Below are 27481 nucleotides of genomic sequence, written 5' to 3' on the forward strand. Positions count from 1 at the left end.
TTGTAGCACTACAGACACTAAGTCAATACATTGCTACGAACTGACATTATAGAAAACTTACCGCTGCCTTAAGGTAGTAAATAAAAGAAGAAAAAGAAAAAAAAGGCAAAAAATTTACTGAGGAAAATAAGGAAGAACTGTACCGAAATTGATAAATGTTTTAAACTAAATTATTGATGGTGTTTAATTATGTCTTACAGACCAAGTTTCTTGTACTTTTTATGTCATGGTATCAATATAGTTGATGAAATAGTATATCTTATAAAATAAATTCAGGTTTTTCTTACTGCATAGAGCAGACAAACGAAAGTTAAATAACACTCACCTGTCCGAAAAATGCTACCCTGAAATAAGTTCCCAGCAGTCTTTTGCCTGTATGCATAACTTCTGTTACTTTGCTGTATGCTCGATGAAGAGTGTCATACAAATGAGCAAGCCTCTAAAAATAAAAGAAAACAATCATAGGGTAAAAGAATAACATAGAACCTTCCTATCTTAAAACAACAATGAACTATGTCCTTGTAGTTAATAACTAAAAACATTGGTTTTTTGAACAGTAGTAACAGGTTTAGCACTTATATCAGAATGACAATATGCAAGATTAATTTTTAATTTTTATATTTGAAGAAAAACATTTTTAATTATTTAAAATAATAACAAAAATTTCAACACATTGATATTTCTGCTACAACTTCAATACTCTTGTTCTGTTATGTGCAATGTGTCATGCACTTAGACTAGAAAAGCTAGGATATGTTTCTTGATCAAATTTACTTATGATGAATTTAATACCTCAAAATCTCTCCGTTTTTCATAAATGGGAATTATAAGTTTATATATGTCAGCAATGAGTTCATAGCGTTCTGCCTTCCAGAGTCCATCAGCACACTGCTCCAACAATTCCATCAGCACATCCTAGATTTGGATACACATTTGAAAAAGTAAAACAATCCAGTACTCACAAAAAGCACAGCAAATAACTATACCAAAGTTCTTTCCAATGAAAAGGGAGATCCTGCCTCAAAAAAAAAAAAAAAAAAATCTACACATAGTAATTTAAATTATTGAAGAATTCAAAAATTACTAAATCTATACAAAACAGAATGGCATAAGTATACACATGTACTCTTTGTTTTTACCATGATCAACATTTTTCTTTTAGGTACTCCTGACCTCTTATGTCTGCAAATGACCCCTGTGTGAGAATCCAAACTTGTCTTACCTTGTAACATGATTTTTCAAAGTATTGTTTCCTTGAATTTTTTTGGTTTTGTACAAAGAACATTATTTTAAAAAGGCAGTTTTACAAACTCTTGACTATATTGGTTCTGAAGGAAACTAACAAATACATTACATCAGCAATAAAACAAAAAGATTCAACATCAAAATTGTACTCAGTAGTAATTATCACCATACAATTGTTGAATTTGATATACTTGGTTGAGAACGAAAAGACATATAACAACAGTTAGAGAAGATGAGAAATCCCAAAGAGTCAAAAGATTCACAAGCAAGAAACCTCCTTGGCTTTGTTGGGTTTGATTCTAATACTCTGGCAGAAAAAAATATCATTATTTAATATTAAATGAGAAATATGCTTACCTGTACGTTAATACAGAAGCATGCATTTTGCATTAGAGCAGTCACATCATAATTAGGAAGTCCATTCCTTCAGTTTGTCATAATACTTTATTTTCCGCAGATTTAATTTCTACTTCAGTAAGTGTAACAAAACTAAGGTAACATGATTACTTTGCTCTATTTTTCATGAATTCAAAATTACCAGGCTAACTCCATTAATTAAATGATAACAAACCATGTCACAGACATTATGGAACAGCTTATAGCTCTTGTGATGAAGCTGTCATACTTGGTCGCAGCTTGTGTGTGACAGAACCACTGTGAAGAAGCCCACTCCCATCCACATACCCTAACACTTCTCAGTCCTCTTCAAACACATCTGAGGCTACCAAGAACACCTCCACAAGAATCCAAGTCTGAGACCAAGAGGTGTAAGAAGACATGACGTTTCTACTTCTTGAGACCTTCCAGTACCACTTGCATTGTAGCAGTGAAGCCAGAAGCTAGAATTAATACCTTTTATCCTTAGAGGGGATCCAGTGGTAGTCTATTCCCCTCCTCCCTTCGGTAGAGGACTGAGACAGCATAAAGACATCACTAAGAAATCCAACCTTAATACTGAGAGAAAAAGAAGACTGAAACATGCTACTCTTACCTGTGTGCTGTAACTGTCCCTAAAGCATCCCTTCCTCTCCCCCAGCCATTATGGGGCTGTACAGGCTCCCCAGTATCTCTATCCTCAGCAACCAGGCGGTGAGAACTGAAAGACCAGTGTCATTGCTGGACCACAGGGGTTGTCCACCACCACTGTTTTATGACAAGAAACTTCACTTGGACACCAGGGGGCATCCAAATGCTGCAAAGCAGTAAAATTTTGTTTGCACACAGGAAAAAAAAAAAAAAAACACGAAGAGCAAAAGCTTCATGTGGGAGAGCTAACAGGAGAGAGGAAAAGAACACAACATTCCTGGGCCACCTGCCTCAGTGCTTATCTATCCTCATGGGAAGCATTTTTTTTTTCCCATATATGAAGGAGAACAAGAGTTCTCCTTGTAACCTTCAAGAATGGCCTCTTACTCTTTCATTGGGCACCTCCCAGAAGAGTCTGGCTCTGCCCCTAACCACCTTAGTATCTGGACTTTTTCCAGTTTATTGGTATCTCTCTTGACTTTGGTGGGGCAGTGCTGGGCACAAGATTACTGATGGGGCACCACAAATACCAACCAGGAGAAAGAAAACTCACTTTCCTCTACTTGTTGACCCTATGCTTTAATGCAATCCAGCACGCAGCTGGCCTTTGTTGCCACAAGGCTACACTGCTGATTCTCATTCAACCTCTTGACCACCAGCACCTCCCAGGTCTTTGTGCAGAGCTGCTGCCCAGCCAGTCCATCCCCAGCCCGGACTGAGACACTGGGTGATTTCTGCACAGATGCAAGGCTTTGCACTTGTCTTTGTAGAACTCCGAGAGGATTCTGTGCTCCTCCAGTTTGAGATCCCTTTAAACAAGCAGCCCTGTCCCCCAGTATATCAGTCACGCCTCCTCCATTTAGCTTCATCCATAAACTTGATGATATACTGTATCCTATGACCTAGAGTGCTAATGACACTGTTAAACAGTATCAGCCTGAGTATCCCTGAAGAATACCAGTTTTCACTACCATTAAGTATCTTGTACGCTACGGTAAGTACTTATTTCTATTTTTCATAAATTGCTTTAATACATTGAATTACACTGCATGTTGATCACTTACAAGAGCTATAATACCATCTGAGCTGTAAAGTTCTTTTATTTACCAATCTGCAAGTTAGAATAATTCCTCTCATGGAAAGTCACAGCTAACAACAGACCAAAAAAAACTAAACAGGAAGGTAGATTGACTTAATATCTCTGGTGGAACTGTATTCTGGCAGAGTTTACTTTGAAAAAAAAAAAAAAAAAAAAAACAACAAACCACAAATCTGAATGAACTTGTTTCCAGCCTTAATCTGCATGGAATCTGGCACCTGCCACAGGCCTGTTAGCCATAGCTCAGATCTCTTGCAGATGGACTGCTCACAGAAAAGTCGAGCACATAAAGGATATAAAGTTCTAGGTTTTTGCCTCCCAATTTTTGACACCCAGAAGATTTTAGTGCTGCAAGAAGAATGTGACTTGCGCTGAATAAACTGTTTGTGTAAACAAATATTTAATGAAATGTACACAATAACTTTGTTAAAACAAAACAAAAAAAAAATTTTTGTTTTGTTTTGTTTTTTTTTTTTTATAACTGGCTAGTTTAGGAAATGAGTCAAGATAACCGGGGCCTGGAAGAGAATTCTTTTAAAATGAGAATTAATTTGAGAATTTAAAAAATTTAATTTTTAAAAATAGAAACCACATGGACTCTTAAGACAAATTTCACTTAACTGGGAAGACTATATAAACTGGAGATTATAAAAGATGTTTTGCCCCTTTTCAAAACATGAATGGATCCCCCTATACCCCCCATATTTGTAATTACGTTTTGGGAAGTTTAAAGTAACTAGCATCCAGGGAAATCCCAAGTTTTAAGAAAAAAATTCCCCATGACCCTTGTTAGCAGGTGTCATGGTTTAAACCCCGCTGGCAGCCAGACGCCCCACAGTTGCTCACTCACCCTCCCCAGCCCAGGGGGTGTGGGAAAGAATTGGAGGGGAAAAGGGAGACTCGTAGCTGATGTATCTGGTGTGGTCCATGCTCAGTCTTCTGTAGGAAGAACTCCCATCAGATCACCGTTTTGCTCAGTAGTAGTAAAGTGCAGTTTGAAAGAAATGTTTCTACCTTCCAATTTCTGTACCCAACTGGTATCTCACATTTTTTTTTTGTTAGACTAATACAGTTTTGCTTACATTAGAACATATTGAAAAAACACTCCACGTATGAGTATGTGCTCTTAAAGCAACTAGATTACCTGTTTTGAAGTACTTCTGTAAAATATTAGTCATCTTAAATTATCCATGATTTTTAGCCTATCAAAAAAATACTTTCCTATTATTATTCTTCCCGGGGTGAACTATAATAAGTGATCTGAAAAACAGTAACTTTTTTTCAATATTTAATCAGTCAGACTTCTACATGGTTAAGTTTAAAAAGGGTTGCATGCAGAGAAAAATGAAGTTTGGCAAGGTTTGATCCCTTTGCAAGCTCAACAGGCTTATAATTTCACTCTTGGCTTACTGCTGTTCCAAGGAAATACTGAGAGATGGAAATAAATTTGGGCAGGGTTCAATGACCTAGAAAAAGCAGTATATTCTGTTTGTAGAGAGTGACTAATCAGAAAAAGAATAACTATGTTACAATTAAAAAAAATATAAAAGAATTTAGCTCTGACAAATGGTTTGTCAGGTAGACATTGACAAAAGTTTCTAACAAGTTTCCATGAATAGTAGTCACGAGAAACTCAACTTTGGGCTCACTTAGAGCAACTTACATTTTGCTTTAAGTAATAAGCTGAATTCCATGCTGAATCAGCAGAATCCTGTGTTTTAAAGAGTAAAGCATGTAATTTTTTTAAAAAAGCTATCTGCTATTGGGTGTCTTTGAAAATGAAAAGCACTATATTTTTCATTTCAAGTAATTCCAACTCCTGCTTTCCCAGAAAAAGGCAAGTCAACCATTTTTGTCTTAAAACTATAGAGCAAAGCAGTACCAGACAGAACTTGGGGGTAAGACACATTGTACCCTAGCTCTAAACCCAAGTTTAAACCATTAAATGTTTCATCTATTCCTCCTAAATCTACTAGTATAGACTCAATTTTCATAGTAAAATAATTTTGTCATACCATTTTACCATATACAAACCACAAAAGCAAAGTATTTTTTGTTATAGAACTATGCTTACACACCAAGAATTTTTCCAACACAGCTACTGCAAGTAGTGGTCTGTCCCTCCTTTCCCTGCCTATCCTGGCAAATACACAGTGTAGACATAGCTCTTTATATGAAAAGATTATGAACGATCTTGCTCACAGGCTTCTTAATAGTAAAAGTTACCGTACAGCCAGAACAGATAGATCAGTGAAGACACAAGCAGTGAAACTTAAGCCAGAAAAAAACTAAAACTAATGCAAGTCTGGTATCAGTAAGTCTACTTTCATTGTCATGGTGTATTTGCCTAGGGAAACTCTATAAACCAGCAAAAAACAGCGAACACATTTTCATGATTGCTGCTGCAGCAACAATCTGAATCAAAGTTAGTTTTAAAAAAAACAGATATTGTTAATTTTATTAAGTGAATCACATTAGTGTTCATCCTGTCAACAAGTTTAAAAGCCCACTTTGCTTATTTTTATTCCAGCAGTGGTGTTGTGTTGATGTGCCAGTGATTTATTTAAAATATATGTATACAGTAAATTCCCTAAAGCTGAGAAAGCTCACAGAAATTTTCTAATTCAGATTTAGGATAAGAATAACGGCTAAGAAAACAACGATACTGTATGTCATAGCAGTCAGCCTCAGGACTGAAATACAAAACATGGAAAAACAAACAGCACTTCAGTGTGCATCAATTCTGATACTCTTAAGTTTACTTACTTCATTGAAGTGAACATCTTGCATTCCAACATCCTCCATCATTGAAGCCTCTTCATCTATGTTAGGTGTGATTACTCTGAAAGCAGTACAACCTTGCCTAAACATCCCTACCATTGAAAATGAAAAACAGACAAATTTATTTTTTTCCACCAGGATAATATTAGACCATTTTGTGATGCTGGATAAGGCAGAAGCCATATTTAAATATACTCACCACCAAATTTACAAAAAAAAAAAAAAAAAAAAAAAAAAAATCCAGCCTCCCAATGCATCATTAAAATATTAGAGCTCACATTTCTGTTTAAGTATAAATAGGTTTTAAAAAACCACAGATGTTAATATCTGGACTGCTACTCACCAAAATAAAGAGCAGCTGATTCTTCCTATTTTACCTTAAACCTATGTCTAATCTACTCCATACCAAGTCTAAGGTAATCAAGGTAACTTTTACAGCATTTAATTAAACTGTCTTGAAGTTCATGTATACATGAACAGGCTCTGGCATACTGTCTTCCTCAGTCTAAACCATATGAATAGACTTACATCAACCATACAAAACAGAGGATGGCAATAGAGATTATTCAGATGTAGATACAGAGTCAGTCTACAAGCAAGAAAAAGACCCCAGCAATCTAACTTCCTTTACTGAAATAAATATTTAGCAAAAATGGGTTTTAGGATGTTCTAACATGAAACCTACCTTTTTTACCTTTCATGTTTAGCTCTTATTATATCAGATTGCTGAACTAATAAATCAGGATTTTTGGCCAATAGCTATTAATTAAAGCCTCAAGAGCAATCAGTAAATAGTATAGAAGCACAATGACTTGCACAAATTTGTTTCACAGCTCCTTCCTACAAAGATTCTTTCTGCTCACGTGGGAGTCTGACCACTAGAGGTTTTACTGAACGATTGCCTCAGATCCCTCAGGTTTTGTTTTGCTCCTGGAAATACCACAGGTAGAAGCTTGACCCTTTATATTACTGAGAGAAAATAACTTCTATATGACAGCAGACAAAAATAGCAGATCACCCAAAGGAATCACAAATTAATACAGATTATCGCTAGTTATCAGCTAGATGTTATCAGGCTTGGAAGAGGATGTAGTAACTTTAACAAGCAACTTAGTTTCAGATTTGGTCTCAGAGAAGTTTCTGAAACGGTTGGGGCAGAGGGGGTAGCCTATACACTACACAATGTCTGGTGAGAGGCACAAAAGGAACAGAGAAAAGGCATCTTGTAGGCCCATGGCTGCTTCGTTTTGAACTGTCATGCAACGGCAAAGCTAAAAAGCTGAAAACATGAATTTGCCTACAAAATCAAAACACTAGTTCAACATCATAATCATTCCTAAGAGATTTCTGAACTTTTCTTCTAGAGATCTGTTTTTCTTAGTAAGGGCTATATAATCTTTTATTTTCTCAAGTCCCTGAGAACTCCTCTGATCCTACAGGCAGGAAACAATCTTTCATCTATCTCAAGAGGGCAGACAGCTGATACCATAGAACACCAAGACAGGTGAAGCATTTTGAGCATTGTTACCACTGACTCATCATCTGAAAATTTGTATGAATTTACTTTGACTTCTCTGGGAATGCCAGCTTTCCCTAAATGCAGTGAGAAAATACTTGTTGAACAAGAATATTCACTGATAATTTTGCTTTAGAAAGGGTCACTTCAGTTATCAGCAGCTCTTGCATAAAATTAAAATTTTTTACTTCCCTGAAAATTTTAATTTACCTTGAGCTGAAATGCTGCTCCTTAGATGTGCAAGTACGCTATTAAATATGTGAGTATGTTATCTGGTTAGGTCAGAATTTATTCCTTGGTGGACACCGAAATGCTTACAGAACTTCCTCAGGGAAATTACTGCTTTTCCTAAACTATAATGAAAAACTATAAACATTGAAATAAAATCTTAAAATCATACCTTTTCGTGTGAGATATTCTGCAACCAGTGCTGCTACATGGACATAGCACATTGCTGCCTAAAACAGAAATAGTAACAATCTTATAAATTACAATTATAATGGAACGACTGAAAAGAAGATATATATGAAAAGTCCTAGATTGACATAACTTCTTTTGTTTTCCTTTTTGCTGCTTTGCAGATGTCCTATGACTGGCGTAAGAATTCTCCACCCTATTTATGCAAAACACTAACTGTGCAAGAGCACTCCTTTTTCACCAGAGCACTGAGTAGCATGGAGAGCAGCACACGATCCGAGAGTGACCATGGATCATAAACTACAAGGTAAGAATCCCATGCTATAATAAAAACAGGCAAGTCTCTTCTTGGGATGCATTTAAAGAGCTATTAGTTATTTCACTCAACATTTGATGGTGGTTTTGCTAATCTGTTTCATCTGCCTTTTGGTTCTAGACCAGGAAAAATGTAGGAAGAAAATGGTGACAGACCATTTCAAAGCAGCAAAAGAAAACCAGAAGAGATCTGACCTATGACTGAAATTTGAAGGAATTTGGTTGGTGTAGTCTGGAACACAGAAGAAAAATAAGAGGGACAGAGTAGTCTTCAAATATTTGAGATGTTTTATAAAGTTGACACTGATCACTTTTATCCAGAGAAAGGACAACTAAAAAAGAAAGATTCAACATTCTTCTTTTACTAAAAAGGTTTAGGCTTACAGCAAAGTGCAATTCTCAATTAAACAGTTTATATATGGAGGCTGCAGAATCTCAGACACTGGAGGTGAAGAAAAAAAGGTAAGTATCTGTGAAGAAATTCTCCTCGATTCACACTTTGTATGGGGTTGAGCTTGGTAATTTACAGAGGTTCTCACTGAGTTGTACCGTCAAAGATTCTAAGTTTTTAACAAAAAAAAAAAAAAACCAAACTACAAAAAGACCTTAAAAGGACTAAAAGAGCTCATCTGCTGAGAGAGCTGAAGTTGTTTCCTTCAAAATACAAGCTAATAACAGAGTACTGTATATGCCTTCTCTGTTGCTACCATAGAAAAGAATTATAGTATTATGACATGAGTAAGATAGCAGCTACTATTTCTTGGGGATACCTCCTTGCTTACATGATGCTAAGTTTAACAGACACGTTTATGAAATTCAATGATGTCATGGAATGTGATTTACTTTCAGATGGAAAAAACTTCCAGACAGCAGCAAAATTAATTCTGTATGCTGATAAAATACTTACATCAAGACATAAAAATCTCCACTCCCAACTCTCCTTTCTGCTAGAATTAACTATTTTAACAGCACAGTGAAAACAGATAGCTTGTTTCTTCTAACAAAAAAAATTGCAATTTGGCAATTTTAAGAACATCAGGATTTTTTTAATAAGCAGTCTGGAACAGAATCAGCTAATTCTGTAAAGGCAAGTGGAGAGGAATTCAAAGAGTGGCTTTAGATGTTTTAGCAGCTGATAACAAAGATATTTTTAAGTAGAAGGTCTGTGTCTTCCATGGTTTGCATTGAGCATTCCTGGCTTAGTGGTGTGTCAGCTACAGTAGTTAAAAATATACTTTACCTTAGCAATCAGAAATGACTTACAGATGTACTTGGGTAGGACAAAACTTATCAGCCATTGAAACTAATCTACTAATGATTCAAAACTTAATAAAAATTCTTATTATGTTACACATTAACAACTACAGATAGTACCTTACATTTCAAGAAAGGTAAGCTTAAGCTTATTATGAAGCTAAAACTAGTTTGATTTTTTTTTTTCTCTTACCTCTGAAAGATCTCCGTTTTTAACATGGATCCTTGCCATACTGTCTAACCATGTCTTCCTTAGTTCAGGTGTACTAGCATAAGACTTTGCCAAACTGTACTGGAGGTCTACAAGCATTTCTGGATCATTCTCATGCTCCTTCATCTGAGCTGTAGCCATCAGTACTGTACGGATCCGCTTTGTTAAATCCTTAACATCAGAAGGGAATGTAGTGTGCTAAAACATGGAAAAGTTATGTTAACTACTATCCTTTTCTATTCTTTGCATAATAAGAAGTTGAAATGTAATTGGTAAAGACCCTATGAAAGAGTTTTCAAGCATAAAAACAAACCTTTATATTTCTGTCGTTATTGGCACAATTATTGATGATGGAAAGAGACTGCTGAAATCTAGTTCCTCCAATTCCAACAACATCAGCAATCAACTGGCTTACTGAAATAATAACCTAGAAACAAATGTCTTGTTAGTGCGTATTTCATGAAATATCCTTGAGATGTACCTATGACGAAATTACAAAGGAAGTTTTGTTCTTTTTAATTGAAAGATTATTCCCTTAAGTAAAATTATATTTGTTTTTTTTTTTTTTCCCAAGTTGTACAATAACATAGGCAAAAGAAAACAGGGTTGTGTAAATTTAATGCACATGCATCTTCTGCTCTAAAGACTGACTGCTAGGTGAACCAGCCAGGCCATCATAATAGTAAACTATTGTTCCCAGCCTTGTCAGAACACACAATTTCCCATGTATTTGTTCTACTTTAGACTTTTCCATGTATGTTACTGCAGTCTTTTATTCAGATGCTGTTTAACAATCAAAATAACATCTACAAAACAGATCATTTGCTACTGACAAATAAAAATTATTTCCTACGAAACACAGGGCCAAACATTTTTTTCTAACTATTTTCTTGTACTGAACGTAATTTTATTGCCATCTTCCTACTCTTAGAATAGTACCAGCCTTGTTCAAACCCAAACTACTGCCTTTTATGTCTTTATCTGACAGGGCTTTTCACACTGGTATGCAACCATGCATCTACCAATACCATAGTTAAAAAATTAAAATAAAGTATACTAACTTGCAGATGTGTCCTAACAAAAGACTTCTTCCCCGTGTAATCAAAATTATTTCTCATTAAGAAGTACAGTAACTGTGAAGCTTCAGTACGAATTGAACTCAGTTTCGAATTACAATACTTCAGAATTTCATAGCACAGTGCAGAACACATATCAGCTCTACCTTCATAAAATGTAGAAGGAAACTGAGGAAAAAGCAGAAAAGAAAAAAGTTATTAAGTAAAACTAGCTTCAGTTCTTGATAAAATAAGCATGTCAAGAACAATACAAATATATAAATATTCAAGAACTGTGGAAAAAATAGACAGTTATAGTAGTTCATAACGCAAAATGATTTTTACAGCAATTCAATGGACAAGTATTCCACACTGCTGGGATCAGATCAGTCCTTATTCACCAACTTTAATTTGGGATTCTAGCTCTTAAATTTTTACATAGTATATTGTTAATTAAACAATTGGATAAGTAGTTGGAGATTAATTATTTTAAAACTTCTTACCTTAAAAATAAGTGCCCTTAGAGCAATGAAGACGTTTTTCAATGCTGTTTCAGACTGATTCTTTTGAAGGAAGCAGAGGTATACATCAAATACCTTCTTCATCAGTGGGTTATGTCCGTGATCAGTCAGTAGTTGATTCTTTAAATTGATAGTGAGAATTTACAAATCTTGTACAGTGATACATTTATATTATTTTAAGAACATATACAGATCATCCAAAAGCAAAAATTTTTTTAAGATATTATCTGCATAGTACTACCAAGATGTTTAATATTACAAATACATCTGAATTTTAATTAGATATTTCTAGCACTTCATTAATCTTGCTTATAAAGTGTTGGCTTCTGAATAGACTTATAAAACACAAATTTTTGTAACAGCTCTTCATTATATCAAATCAATTACTATTAACAGATTAAGAGGCACACTCAAATATTAACACACTTTGGTTACACTCGCTTTAGCAGCTCACACAGTGGGATTTTCTCATAGCAAAACCTCCTACTACAACGCTCTCAAAAAAACTTCCCCCAAACCAAATCCCCACCCACTCACCATCTTTCATTACTCTCCTAGAACTAAAACTGAAAGGGCTCTTAAGGACGAAGATATTAGTTACCTTTCAGAGTTTTACCTGCATCTTTATTGCAAAGCTCGTTCTGAGGCATGCAATGCATGGGGTTACTCCTGATTTCTGCATCAGCAACACCTGCCTTCCATCCAAGCTTTTTTTTTTTTTTTAAATCCTGTCTCCTCCGATTTCTCTAGCACAGGTGCTGGCTGTGCATCTACTTTTAACAAGTTATACTGGTTCTGTTTTGCTCTGGGGACCTGTTTTCTCCCTTTGTCCACTGAGCATAAGCACTAGGTTCCTATGGGCCTCTAGGACAAAACCATGAGGTCGCTCCTCTTACAAAACACCAAAATAGGTTAATCAATTCAGAGACTTCTCATTCCAGTCCAGGTAGTCCAGAACCAAGAGGACCATGTTAAGTATTGCTCCCTCTGACTCCACCGATCCTCCAACATGATTCTCCTAGGTCTTGCACCTTAGGCAACTCCTCTCACCACACTCCACTCTTCCTTGTCATTACCACATACAGGACGTCCAAACGGTATGCTGCAAGGCAGCTTCATTAAGGCAATATTAACTTAAAGAACCTAGTTTAACAAATTTTTTAAAGACTCGAGGCCCATTATAGACTTGGGCCCTTGTAGCATGCTTTAAGCTCCCTCACACATGGAAGAGATATCTAATTGCAGATGTCTCCTTTGCTACTCACAGAGACACAGAAGAAATTCTTCAGGCTAAAGAATTTCAGCATAGCCCTAGGCATTCTGGGTGTTCCTCAATATTAAACAATTGAAGGAGGCAGTCCTCCATTAAAAGCCATTCTGATAATGTGACTTGCAGACCAGAACAACTCAGTGTGGTTTCAGACTCTGTGGATGAATAGCTACAAATGCTTGCAGGACACCAAAGACCTCCAGATGCCATGCAGTGAAGCAACAGGCAGGCCATTTTAGAGGAAGCTAAATGTAAGTGGTTGGACATATGCCACTTGGCATATTGTCAGTCTATTTGGTCATAGGAACAGGTTTTCTCTCGGACCAGTATATTCTGCAGATGACCCCAAACCTAAACACCTAGCAGCAAGTTCTAGAAGATGGTAAGGCTTAATACTTCCACATTTATAGCAAAATATTGAAATGTCATCTTACAAGCCCCTATCCTTATGAGGAAATCAACACACTACCCTTTCTTCAGATGTCCCAACACCAGTGGTAGGTAGTTCACTAAAACCACTTACTGTAGTAGGAATTCACAGAGGATCAGTTAAAATTCTATGAAGAAGCAGAAATAAAATGTGATTTCCCTGCTGTAACAAGTAACAGAGATCTGGATCCCCACTAGTGAAAGATGATCTCGAGGAAATAAAAGTTGTCTGGCCTTCTATATAATATGCTAATTATTCCCAAAAGAAGCAAATTAGTATTACTAATTTAGTGGCCTTCTATGATGAACTGACTGCATCAGTGGACAAGAGAAGAGCTATGGATGTTGTTTATCTGGACTTCTGTAAGGCCCTTGATATGGTTCCCACAACATTCATGACATTAAATTAGAAACATGCGTTTGATGGATGGACTGTTAGAAGGATAAGGAATTGGCTGGACAGCTGCATCCAAAGAGTTACACTCAGTGGCTCAATGTCCAAATGAAAACTAGTAATGACTGGTATCCCTCAAGCATCCGTACTGGGACCAATACTATTTAATATATTCATCAGTGACATAGACAGTGGGATCAAGCACACCCTCAGTAAGTTTGCACACAACACCAAGCTGAGTGGTGCAGTTGATTTGCTAGAGGCTTTCCTGTAGCATGTCATCCAGAGAGACCTTGACATGTTTGATAAACAGGCCCATGTGAATCTCATGAAGGTCAACAGGGCCAAGTGCAAGGTCCTGCACATGGATTGGGGCAATCTCCAGTATCAGTACAGACTGAGGGATGAATGGATGGAGAGCAGCCCTGTGACTTGGGCTTACTGGTAGATGGAAAAATTGGACCTGAGCCAGCAATGTGTGCTTGCAGACCAGAAAGCTGATTGTATCCTGGACTGCATTAACAAGCAGCATGGCCAGCAGGTCAAGAAAGGTGATTCTCCTCCTCTACTCCACTCTCATGAGACCCCACCTGGTGTACTACATCCAGATCTGTGGCCCCCAGCAAAAGACAGACGTGGATGCGTTAGAGCAGATTCACAGGAGAACTACAAAAATGGTCAGAGGGCTGGAAAAACTCTCATATCAAGAAAGACCAACAGAGTTGGGGTTGTTCAGCCTGGAGAAGAGAAGGCTCCAGGAAGTCCCCATTGCAGACTTTCAATATATAAAGGGTGCTTACACAACAGATGGAGAAGACTTTTTACCATGGCATGTATTGACAGGACAAGGGGCAACAGTTTTAAACTGAAATAGGATAGGTTCAGACTGGACATAAGGAGGAATTTTTTTTACAGTGAGGGTGGCAAAACACTGGAAGAGGTTTCCCAGAGAAGTTGACGCATCATTGGAAGTTTTCAGGGTCAGGTTGAATGGGGATTTGAGCAACCTGGTCCAGTGAAAGATGTCCCTGCTCAAGGCATAGGGGTTGGACTAGATGATCTTTCAAGGTCTCTTCCAACCCAAACCATCCTATAATTCTATGATTTTAACTATTTCAGTGCAATTGATTGAATAGAAGCTCCTGATTGTCCTACCTATTTTGGGGGGGGATCTTGTAGACTATTGTGGTATACTCTTACCTATTTTCTCAACATACTACATACAGGTAAACTTGAAGGACCATCATTCCAAGCATGACGGGCAGCTGCTAACTAAAAGACTAGTGTTCATTCTTCTTTAAATATTTAAAACAAGGTATTTTCATTTTCAATTCTGTCATTAAGTCTGTAGACAGAACTGGTTTTAACCTCTATCTAATTAAATTACTAATGAAAGAAATCTCATTTTCTCATAACCAGATTAAAGGTAAGACACTAAATTTGAATCTTCAAGCAAGGATCTGGATACACTGCTCTAATTAGGGGAGAGACAAACTAGAGCTATCATCTCTCCTTTTTATAGCTTCACCTTTAATGTTTGGAAAAGCTCAAAAAAAATAGACAGGAGAGGTATGTAAAGAGGCATGCTATAAAAAGATTCCACAGGAGAGCTACAGTAATTGATACAACTAAAATCAAGTCTCATTAGTGGACAAACTGAAGTAAATTTAGAGAAATTACTGTTAGTTAATCAGTGACTTAATATAAAAAGAAGCCCAGTTCAATATAAAAGTCTGATAGTATCCTATTATGAATGATAGTTTTGCCATACAAAACATCTCTCACCCCACATGGCCTTTAAAAGATAGTTTTACCACTAACATTAGGTAGACACTAAAGTTTCTAGAAATATTTTTGAGAAGGTAGGATGAGGAAGGAGCTTTTCCTGCAGATTACTGCTGATCAGTAAGGAGTCTGTGTACAATGTGTAACTGAAGCCAAAGAATTTTGCTGTGAGAGGTTATCAGCTTTCACATGATTCATTAATGAAATACAATGCTAGAAATGCTAAAAATACAATGCTATATTACTAGGCTATAAAATATAAATGTAATTTTTAAAACAGTTTTGTTTTTTTTTTTTTTTTCTGAAATGTAATTATGGGAGATATTAACACCAAGTCAAGAACAAACCTTAAAAGCCATTGTGAATAATGACAGAGTATCCAGAATTGTAAGGCAAACTTCAGTGGCAATATTTGCTTCAAGTAAAGACTGGTGAAGAACATCTGCATCTGAGTGGCCATAGCCTACAGAAATTCCAAATGAAGTGTAAGTGCTGGATATACTCATTAAAATGTTTCTTATTTCCAAAAGACTTTCTGAACTAGGAAAAGATTAACAAGTAAAAAGCCTGACAGAAGTTAGTATTTAATACAGAAAAATAATTAATATGCATCGAAATATTTTTCAAATATGTTCATGTAATTACTCTAACATCATTTGCACAGATCATAAAATATATTAAGTACGAATGTCAACAACAGAAGCATTAAACAGCAGTTAAAACAATAAATGCCTGATGTTTTATATATATGTGTAGGTATACACATGTATATATATATATAAACGTACAGTTACATATATACACATATATAGTCTTAAAATAAGTACTGAAGTAGGATGGAGTTACAGCTGAAAATATGTACTGGCAATTTAGCGATGTTAAAGGATCTCAAAGTCAGTCATAAGTCAACCATTATAAAAATACAAAACACTAAGGGCTAAAAGAATACAGTAATGTACTTATATGCAGCTGGAAACCTAAGTAATTAATTCTGGTCTGTAGTAATACCATGCAAAAAATCCATATTTAATAAAAATATTTTACTCCCTCTAGAGCCATACTGTATTTAAATAATTAAAAAAAATAATCCTGCCTCAGCACTGGTTATATGTTCTTTATGTTCCTTAATATTGATCTTTAAGAACCAGATTGACAAATGTGCCTTGGTGGTTTTATAAAAATTTGGTCTAGATCATGTTTATATGTTAAATTTACAGTTAATTTATCACCACTAAATCAATGACAAGCACGACAAACTTGTCGGGACCAAGAAAAGAACAGAAGAAATGCCATATTTTAGAATGACACCTGGCCACTTCTTTCTGAACTTTCTTTCATCCCTGGATGAACTATGCATGAATACCAGTAACCATCAGTTTCTTTGGATTTATACATTTATTCTGTTAGGAAGTATACAGAGTATAACTTCTTAACAGAAGTATATTCTTCCCCATCATCTTTTGCATTGTCTCTGCTTCCACCTCTTCCTTCTCCCATGTGTTTTCTTCGTGGTTTCAGTTCAACTACATCCTTCACCTCTGTATTGACTGAAAGGAACAACTGGCATTTGGAAGCAAGTTTTAACACAACTGCCATTTGCCAAATATTTTTATTTAATAGAAGTGTTCTTTTCCTTGACGAAATTCAAAGAAAAATACTTTTTCATAGAAATCACCTTTGGGTGACCAGAAATCCTTAAATTAGCCTGTGGTTTTGGTAATGTTGAAGATACCAAGAGTTGATGACTATTTTGAGAACTACGCTGAGGACGGGCAAAAATATTCTTTAAAGAAATAATTTGTTTGTGCTTCCAGATAAGAAAGGTGAAAGGTCTATTATAAATACTAAGTAAAAGCTGTAGTCAATGGACAGGATTCCAAACAGTTCAAATTTTGTTCTTCACATGAATAATTTAGAACTAAACAAATAAATGGGCCATTGGTTGACTACCCCACATTTTTACTAGAGACGGAAGTTTCGGGCAGGATGTAAACTTAAAGGAGCACTCAATTCGGTTGAGTTAAAAAACTGATTTAGCACTGCTTTTTCCATATACAAGCTAAAGACTATTCTTGTTTCAATTTGCTATTATTTTAGAGAAGCTAATATTGTATTCTTCATATTTAACTAACACACTGGATTCTATTTTTCACATGTAACTTAAAAAGAAGCTATGGAACTACAAGTACCACATATAATACGGACATTTGCCTGGACACGCACATAAACATGCACCCATACATTCACACTACTGCAGAGTAACTGGATTTAAAACCATCTAAGAACACTGATAATGGGGTATTCTGTAATGACTAGGAGCTTGACAATGATCATATACTGCTATTACAGACCAGGGTATTTTCTCTTGTATTTCAGTACATTTGCACGCTGCTATTCTACTGGGTGTTCTCCTCTCCTCAAGCCCCAACAATATGCATATAAATCTACATTCTTGTAGCTTTAGAAACTTGAACAAAGGGCCTAATTTCTTTCATACTTAAGCACAAAACTATACTGAAATTCCTCAAAGATGTGAAATATCACACCGTAACTTCTGTTCTATTCCTTGTTTAAATAATTAGAAAGGGAGAAACAAAGTTTATAATTTACATTTATAGAAAACTGTCTTGCCAAAGAATCATGATTTTAGAAATAATTAAAGCAACTATTTCTACCAGATACATCCTTCCTGTATGTCTCCTGCATAGGATGCCTAGAAGATTTACTGAAATTCTAAAAACTACTTTGGATACACCATACAGGCAGAATGACAACTAAACAAAACTAAAAGTTAGACAACAAGACCAAAGATATAAAAAATCAAATTCACATTTGACATGGCTTTTACAGCAACAGACTGTTTTCACTTTGTAAACCCTTGGTCAATATAAGGTATAATATCCTGATACTCATTAAACATACAACATTTAAAAAAAATAAACTATTATCACTTTACAAAAAGTTATCTGAATGAGACATTCCTTCATAATTTCCTTCAGATGGAAAAGAGAAAGTTTCCTTTTTACATAAGCATGCATTTATTAAAATCTTTCAGCTCACTGTTTCCTAAAAATCAGTAAACTTTGAACAGTGCCCAGAAACAGCTGTGTTAGTTATCTCCCAGAGATTTTTTTTAATAAATCAGTCTTCATCTACAAAGTATTTCACCTTACTGAATGTATAGTCACATAGTGTAAATGCTCCCTCTTTTGGGTATCAAAAACTACATAGAAATTATGATGATACAGCAGTAGCAGACTGATTACAAGAGAAAAAAGTAATTTGCACAGCTACACAGTTTTCTGACATTTTTAAAATAAAAGAATTGCATTTCTTATACTTAAACAGGCATGAGAATGCATTTATAAACAGAGGTTTGGTGGAATTTTTTGATTTTTTCAGCGTTCCACTAGGCTATGTGGTAAGTCTTGTCCAATTAGGCTAACTGTTTTATACTACAAGTAATGAGCTAAAAGATTTTAAAAGACAGTTAGATATGCTTTGGAAAATAAAAGGATGAACACAGTGAACATATAGTTAACTCAAGTAATTGCTTTACTGCACACGATTCTTTTCAGTACCAGTGCTGTATTTTACTGGATTAGTCAACCCGTTTCACTGTTTTTTTGAAGCTGAAAATTGAAAAATGATGCTTGGGAATACTTTACATAAAGTGTATTTTGCAATTTAAGAGCAGCATTTTTAAAAAGATAGGCCACAAGCAGATTTAGTTTTCAGTACAGCAGTCTTACACAAGCTGACTTCAACCTGATTAAATCTTACCATTGTCTACAGAAATTCCAAGAATACTTGATATCTTTCTCACACTGAAAACAGAAAAATCACTTCATTATTGGACGCTTTTTCACTTCCAGACAAACCAAATCATGGGCTTCACAATCTCCGCAGAAATTCTAAGAAACTTATTTCTCCTTAGGAGATGTCAAAACATGGAGATATGATCAGAGTGCATATTTTTATTTAGACTAATCATTTATAAGACCAAGTGGGGAAAAAAAAAAAATGAAGCTTAATAAAGCAAATAGAAGAAAATAAGTAAATTTTGTAACTATGTGCAGCACAAAGTTGAAGTGCATACAATTAAAAAAAATTAAAATACAATTTAAAAATATGCTGTAGTTAACCATGCTCCATGTTATGGCATCAGCCAGCATTGATTGTTCTATCATAAAGCAGGGAACAGACCATCAACTGATTTGTAGCTATTCATTTGACCTAGAACAATAAACGTAATTGAAATGCACTGGTGTGGCTCTGGGACCTGTCTCTGGTGTTGTGGTACTGGTTGAGGATGACAAATGTTATCATGTCATGAGACTTACTGTGGTTAAAAGTGAGAGAGTTATCCAGGCTGCTCAGCTGCTGCAATCTGGCATGCATCATTCCTGTTCTGTTACGGGAAACAGGCAATGTCTGAGATTTTCGATCATGAACTATGGATCCCAACCCCTCCTGGTTCCTGCAAGATGGGTGAAATGGGATAGAAGCAAAAGTTAGACATGTCAAACTGCAGCAAGACAGGAAGTGTTAGTTAAGCATAAGAAGTTTTATAGAAAGAATTATAATGCAACCTATTTACTGTTTTATTTACAAAACAAAAATAGGTAGCTTAAAAAATGCATCACAGCAAACTCTTTCTTAAAACCTCAAAGCATGAAAGCAAAAGCACACAAGCAGTTGCTCTTGAAGCGTCAAATTTACTTCAGAGCTTATAAGAACCTAAATATACTGAAAATATTCAGAATGCAAAACCAAATCCTCTATTTCGAATGTAAAAATTTTAGAAAAAAGTTAGAAGGACACACAGTTGTAAAATTAGGAAGCACGCATGCAACAGGAGAGCAGGAATTAACTGAGGTATAGTGTACATCTTACCCAAGCAGGAAGGGAGAAGAGCCATATACTTTGTTAAATTTGCAGCAATCAAGTGAAGAAAACAGAAAAGTGATCTGTGTTAGCAATCAGTACAGGCTAACTTCCTATTGTGTACCACCACCAGAGCTGATGAAAAATGAAAACCAGTGCTTGAATCACAGAATTCCCTGTTCCCTTTCATTCTCTGTCATTTGTGTATTTTAAGAGTGTGTGAATGGATTGTGATATATGTCAGTGTAACAGCAATGTGAAAGACTAGAAAACTACATTTACTGGGAAAACTCAGTATCTCCGCAGAATATCAGATGATTTCTTTAGCTTAACATTTTTAGCATTAACATGCAGTACACAGACTAGGTGATCAGTAAACAAAAGGAACTGTGGTAGTCTTCTCTACAAACTCGTGAAACAAATGAGTTAGAGGAATTTTTACAAAAAGCCTGAAAATTACAGACTCCAGTAAATCCAGAGTTTCAAGTACATTTAAGCACAAAGATTATAATCAAAACCTTAAGAAAGCCAGATTTATTTTGGCCTTTAATTTTTTTAGGATATGTGAACAGACATGAGATTTCTTCTGAAATATTTCCAAGGAGATAGTAAAGCTTGTTGCTTGTAGAAAGAGATTCACATACCATAAAATCTAAATTAAACCCAAAAAAACTAACATTTTAGTTAGAATGCTTTAACACCCATATTCAGCAACAACTTTCTCACTGAGTTCAAGAGGGTCAGTACTTTCAACCCCACAAGTTTAACGGTAACAGTGTTACCATGTCAATCACCATGTAAGGCCTAAACAGGCTGCTATATTTTACTGTATTAAACCACTCTTCATTCAAAACCACATTAATGCAAAGATATTCAAATGATTTAGTACATGTTTCTGACTCCCAAAGACTTTCTCCTAAACAGACTTCAATGGGAATGTTTAGGTATCTAACGGTACTTTGGACTGCAAATGGAAAAACAGCAGCGTTGGTGTGTTCACTACTCACCTTTTGGTAAAAATACTATACATAAAATTTCTAAAACATTACAACAGACATGGTTTTATGGCCAACTGAATAAACAAAACAATTAAATCCTAAAATTTCTTCCCCAAAGACACTATTTCAAGAAAAAAAATGCTGTAAAAGCTAGCATTTAAGGGAAAGATTTTCAAGTAACTGATAGTAAATACAACACACACACATCACTCTTAAACAGATACCAGACTTTCAGACAAGACACAGATTTGTTAATATAGTAACCAGCTACTTACTTCAAACTGTTATGTAACATTTCACAATAACTCTTCTACTCATGCAATGTATTTGTAATAGAGATTCAAGGCATATAGTATACACTATTATTTCTTAATGAACAAGACAGTGAAATTTAAATTCCACACAGTACCTGGCTATGTATCGTTTTCCCATGTACTGGAACTGATGTAAGCATACTCTGCAGAGAACACATAAATCAGAGAAGCAACACTTAAAACAATCTCTTCTAGCTTTGTTTTATTCAATTATTATTTTTGTTTAACTTCAAACTCTTCTGTCATAAAACTTCTTTACTTGTCCCACCCTTAAAATTCCCCTCCAGTCTCCAAGTCAAGAAAAGGTAAACAGGGCTCTTCTGAAATCAGTCACAGATGGTTGCTGTTTGGGGTAAATTGAGCTTAATAGCAAAAGCAGGTAAGACTGCTCCAGAGCACACCTATCTCAGCAGACTCACATTAGCTGGCTTGATTCAAACAGTCACAAGGTAAAAGGGCCAAATGGTGAAAAACCAAAAAGCCTTGGAAAACTGTAAACAGTGAGTTCAAGTGCTTTATATCTTGTATAGATTTTTCACATTTATAGAGAAGAAATGTTTAGCCTCAACTATCACAGACGAAATTTCATTATGTGAAATGAGGCCCACAGTTAGTTATTTACAAATGAACAGCAATCCAGGACAAATAACGTGACCGACAGAAGCAGAGAGAGAACCAGACATTCCATATAGACACGTTTTGCGGAACATGTGTATAAATGTTCAAAATCGGGGCAATACATTTTGCTTTTTTCCCCCTTGGTCTAAACTCTCTTGGTTACAGGTGGGGGGTTTTTTGTTTGGTTTGGGTTGTTTTGTTTATTTTAAGGTTTCCAGATTCCAGGATAACAACAGGGTTTCTGATAGAATTATTTTCTAAAGGGCATCTGCTTTTACACTAAGATGACGATAAAAGCAAACCCCCTAAAATAATTTTTAATTAAAAAAAAAAATCTATACTTCAGTATGATATTTTAAAAAAAATCATACGGTTCCAGATCCAGCAAGAAGGTTGAAAGTATAACACAATTTGTCAGATGCCTCTGCTTGTCTTCACAACTGGTAAGTACACAACACTGACGACTCAAACTAGAAGTCACACTTTCAAATGAAGAAAAATGGTGTGAATGGAGGCTGTAATAATAATTTCCTTTTCAACTGTAAGTAATTATCCTAACAATTCAGAACATTTAATGCAACTTCCCTTCTTCCTCAGGTAAGAATATTCTAAGAGGTTTTTTTAAAGTGTAAATCCAACCTGAAAGCCAATTTCCAGCCTTTTTCTCTTCCATGTGCCAGTTGTGAATGAGGGAGAAGACTGCCAAACAGTCTCTTCAACTCAGCTCCATTTTGTACTCAGACCCTGAGCAGATTAGCTGTCTCCAAGCTGTGGAGTCAGAACTGCCTCCCCCAGATGTGTCATCCTATTTGCAAACTAACGTCAATTCCCCTTTCTGGTATCTTCTTGTATTTTTTAGGTTCTAAGTTTTTCAGAAAAAGTTATTTGCACGGTAAGTACCTACCTACCAGAAACAGTATCTTACTGAAGTAATGAGAAACTACTGTAATGACTTGTATTAATAAAAACCATCATCAAAATAGATGTTATTTGCATTGGAAAAATATTCCTAGAATTGGAAGAGGTAGACTTTTATAAGCCTTGTTCCTCCTCTAGTTTAAGGAACTGTGATATCATCCACTGTGCTAGTGAGATAGAAATTTTTTTGTGTATTCCATGTACTGCTATAGTGATAGAAATCTTTGATAATTAGTAATTTGAGATGATTGTTTTAATCACAAACCAATCCTATACAGCCTTTAAAAAAGAAGTATCTAATGGCAAAATACTGCCCACCACTGATTCTGTACAGTTTACACCTCAGGCTTCAGAGCGTCAGTTAACTAAGTAGGCTCATTTACTTCTTTTGTTCCGTCTCTGGTATAATCAATATCATGCCAGATGTACTCTAATGATGAGTTAAATCACTATGTACAATATATTCCTAAAACAGACTGTGAGTAGCACATTCAGTACAGTTAACAACTGACATTACATTGATTGAGCCTCTACTACAGAAACAAAGGAAAACAGTCCAGTGAAACAAGCAAGGCAAGCAAAAAGGCTCCTACGGCACATCATTTCAAGCAAACAGTGCCTTCTTCACTTTTTACGACTGTATCAGTCAATTCTCATGAACAAAGACACTAGGTGTGCATAGGGATGGAGTGTAGCCATTGATAACAAATACTGGACTCATCCTGTATCTTTTCCCTCACAGAATGGCACAAGACAAGAACAATGCCAGCTGGATGGTTCATATCCCTTTGTTTCTGAAGTTTCAATCAATTTTGATATGTAACCATATAATTTCAGCAGTTCACATTGCAAGATGCATTTTAATGCAGGCAGGTAAGAAGTCAGTTGGTTCCTCTTCCATGAGCATGGCAATGTTCTGAGCACTACTTGCTGTCTAGGAACTTCCCAAGATCGCTTCTGTATACCCTAATTCCAGAAACTATCAGGGAACTGGACAGACATACAATTGTGCACATCCAGTTGAGGACTTCTAGAGAGACCATTATTTTTTCAAACAAATAAGACCAAACATATATACACACTTATACCGACACTCAAGTTTTTAACAGCATGGTGAACCATATGATTCTATGACAAGCTCAACAAAAATCTTACTCTGTAATCGTGAAAAAGTCCATGAGTTCAGATTTTGTAGCCTTATTCCAATATGTAAACAATGCATCTAGGAAAATAAAAAAGATTAAAAACAAGACAAAGGCAGCAATCACACAAAAATATTAAGTATCAGAGTTAACACTAGCTCTTAGCCTTCAGATAACGAGGATTCAGAGAATCTAAAAATGGCTTGTGGGGTATGGATAATGATCACTATTTAAAGTTCTCCTTGAAGCTGATTATACAAATGCACAGATCAATTCTCCAAATGAGTTTCTATGATATACTTTTAATGAATCCATAATATTCCTATAAAATTTCATATTTTAGATAGTAATAATTGTGTAGTGAGTAGCCACTACAGTGTTCTAAAAATATCTGACTTCAGAATACTTTGGACTGTTAGTTCTATAACCTGCATCTTTATAGAATGGTCTCAACATTTTAAAATTTCAATTTATGACATCTTTTTAAATTTACAATGCTTTACTGTAGATAGTTTTTCATCACAGGTTTCAGATTTTCTTTATTTGCACAGATTTCAAAAATGGCTATATATTTTTTACAAAGCTTGTAGTTACATAGTCCAAGACCTGGTCTCTTTTGTCAATAAAATGTTCAAAATTTGCTAACAAATTGAAAATTATTACAAAAATGTGTGGAAAGTTTATTTGACACTTGTTCTTTTCCAGGACAATTGAGACCAAAAAATCCTCACTGTGCTTATGTAAATTTTAACTTAAATTTCCTAGAAATTCTGACTAATTTTACATATTTCAAAGTGTAAAATGGTGAAAAAGATATCTTTGAGTTTGATTATTCCTTGTAACTAAAATATGTAAAATAATACTGATGTAATTACATGAAAATCTAATGGTGTGATTAGATACTTATTAACCTTCCAGTTTTCATTCTTGATTAAGTGGTGTAATAAATTAGAGTTCAAGTGCTACATAAATTATTCACATTAAAATAAGCACACAATTAACTACTTTTGCTGTTCAGCACAAACTGAAAAATTCAGTATTTTTACCAAAAGGGACTTTTTAAAATATTGATCAAGGATACAGATGATTCTGCGTTGTATGATCCTAGTAAAAAAATCAAAATTTGCCATTCATGCAGTATTTCTACACCTCTGCAACCTTCTCCAGGATAATATGACACTTTCAAAAATTCAGTGGATCATCTCACAAATATCCCAGAAGAATGAAGGAGAACTAATATCTCCATTCTAGAAATGAAAATATACACAAGGATCAAATTATTTTGATTCCCTGTCATACAGGAAGTTCTGCAGAATGGAGGAATGGACTAGCCCGAGACTCTTCTACTGACCAGTGAACTACTCTTCACCTTCATTTTCCAAACAGGACTGTACAATCACACACAAATATTTGCTTTCTTACCAAGTCCTTTAGTTAGCCTCACACTCTGAAGGAATAAGGACTATTTAATGCTTACAAGGTTTCAGTCAGAGTTTAATTTGATCAGTCACTTATATTTGTAAATCACAGCACAACATGGTACCTACACCTAAAATATTTCACTGATTTTGAAAAAGTATTAAAATCACAGGCATAAATCCAACACATGATTTTGAATTTATGAAAACTAGGTGGAATTACCTACCTTCTGACATACTTCTTAAAATATGAAGGAAACACATGAGCAGACTTTTGATCTCTGCTTGGTCAAGTTTGTCATATCGAACTACAGAACTTCCTAAAGTGCTGCTCTGTTGGTTCTGAAAAGAAAACAGACATATTTTGGCTGAGGAGTTCTTAAATTGATAATAAACTAAAACTTTTTAAATTGCCTTATTAATTCCTGCAACAGAAAAAGGATCTCCGAATGGAGACAAAACTGTTTCATGTAGAGACAGGTCACTAAAACACACATTACACACATGAAGTATACTAAATTAAGCCTCTTTACCTTTGTTTATTTTAATTTCCTTCTTTGTATGATTTTTTTCCCCACAGGGAGGAGTAAGAGGAAAAGTTACCTAACAGTGATTATTAATCAAGTTAATTATACATAGACACCCACATTGTAGAAACCAGGCATGCCCCTTTGGCTTAGATGAAATACTTAAGAAATGAATACTACTGCTAGGTGATACCTATACACTCCTTTGATTTTGAAGAGACTTTATGCTGGACTGTAGACTGACCTGCCCCAACAAAACTCTTTCCCTTTAAAAATGTTGGAACCTCAGGGAAAACATACATGAACGGCAATAATATGCATTCTGGAAGATTAACTACTGATAAATAACTTGCCCTTGCCTAAATAAAAAAAATAAAAAATAATAATTGTAATAAAAATATTTCTCCCTTCTTCAGTTGTTTATACAATTTCTACACTTGTGGGAAGTTAATCAGCAATGGTCAATTCTAAAGTCTGTTCAAAAAGAAAAACAAAAACATAAATTGTCTTTCAAAATGTGTACCACAAAAAGGGAAAAAATAAAACTGCGAAACTGTATAAACTGAACTTTAGGCAAAGACTTATCTGTAAAAGAATAATTTCACAATTATGAACACAACCAAGTGTTACAAAATCCTCAGTCTGAGGCTTTTATAGATATACTATATAAACATTTGTTTAAAGGATAAATTATGCCCCTTTTAATGCCCAATTCTCACTTCCAATATGAGGCCACTTATGCGAGCAGAAAATGAACCAGACATTTAGTAAGTTTTCTGTAAAGTCATCAGTCTGGCACAATTGATCTGTGCAGCCCTGTGGTTTCTACAAGAGAGTTAGATCATCTTGGCTTCGCAACCTTTTTAAGGACACACACCAGTGTTGGAAGAAATCCTTCATATCAAGATTAGAAAAAAAATACAAATAAAAACATAGACTGCAGGGAGAGAAGCACTGGGTTTCACAAACAAAGCAAGAAGTGCCAATACCTCAAGGGTAGAACAACCCTCCAGGAACACTCCTCACTGAAAGCACGAGACATACTAGTCCACCAGGGAACATTTCACAGTGTACCCAACAATTGAATGCTGAGCCTTTTAATGCATTCCATGTAAGAGGAAAGAATTGCTGTTCTTAAAACAATCTGTGTAAATCTGTCACATACCAGCCACTGAATGGACGAGCAGTGAAACTGAATGTGAAAGTATGATTAATACTAGCCAGAAGTTACTGTAATTTAGGAGGAAATGGACACCTATATAAGCCTGATCATTGCAGATTCTAACGACCTCAGAAACTGTTTATCTTTGAAATATCTCTGGTGACCAAGGAGGTGCTACT

General features: G+C 35.4%; 1 protein-coding gene across 9 annotated transcripts in view; it reads right to left on the reverse strand.

Annotated features, from left to right (window-relative positions):
* The window catches only part of DOCK9 (dedicator of cytokinesis 9), a 130839-nt gene that overhangs the window by 11427 nt on the left and 91931 nt on the right, over positions 1–27481 (reverse strand). For 3 of the 9 annotated variants that reach the window (XM_042805890.1, XM_042805894.1, XM_042805888.1), the window contains exons 35-48: positions 25841–25955; positions 24209–24275; positions 21613–21660; positions 19662–19798; positions 15666–15781; positions 11423–11560; positions 10926–11108; positions 10178–10291; positions 9847–10062; positions 8068–8125; positions 6137–6243; positions 793–915; positions 326–439; positions 62–67 (exon numbers count right to left, since the gene is read on the reverse strand). In XM_042805890.1, the coding sequence (XP_042661824.1) occupies positions 62–67; positions 326–439; positions 793–915; positions 6137–6243; positions 8068–8125; positions 9847–10062; positions 10178–10291; positions 10926–11108; positions 11423–11560; positions 15666–15781; positions 19662–19798; positions 21613–21660; positions 24209–24275; positions 25841–25955 (1542 nt within the window). Of the gene's footprint in view, positions 1–61; positions 68–325; positions 440–792; positions 916–6136; positions 6244–8067; positions 8126–9846; positions 10063–10177; positions 10292–10925; positions 11109–11422; positions 11561–15665; positions 15782–19101; positions 19146–19661; positions 19799–21612; positions 21661–24208; positions 24276–25840; positions 25956–27481 lie in introns of all 9 variants that reach the window. The other 6 variants (XM_042805895.1, XM_042805891.1, XM_042805892.1 and 3 more) reach the window with 4 other exon arrangements.

The sequence above is a fragment of the Tyto alba genome, unplaced genomic scaffold (assembly GCF_018691265.1).
Source record: "Tyto alba isolate M040663 unplaced genomic scaffold, T.alba_DEE_v4.0 Super-Scaffold_45, whole genome shotgun sequence".
NCBI classification, from domain to species: Eukaryota; Metazoa; Chordata; class Aves; order Strigiformes; family Tytonidae; genus Tyto; species Tyto alba.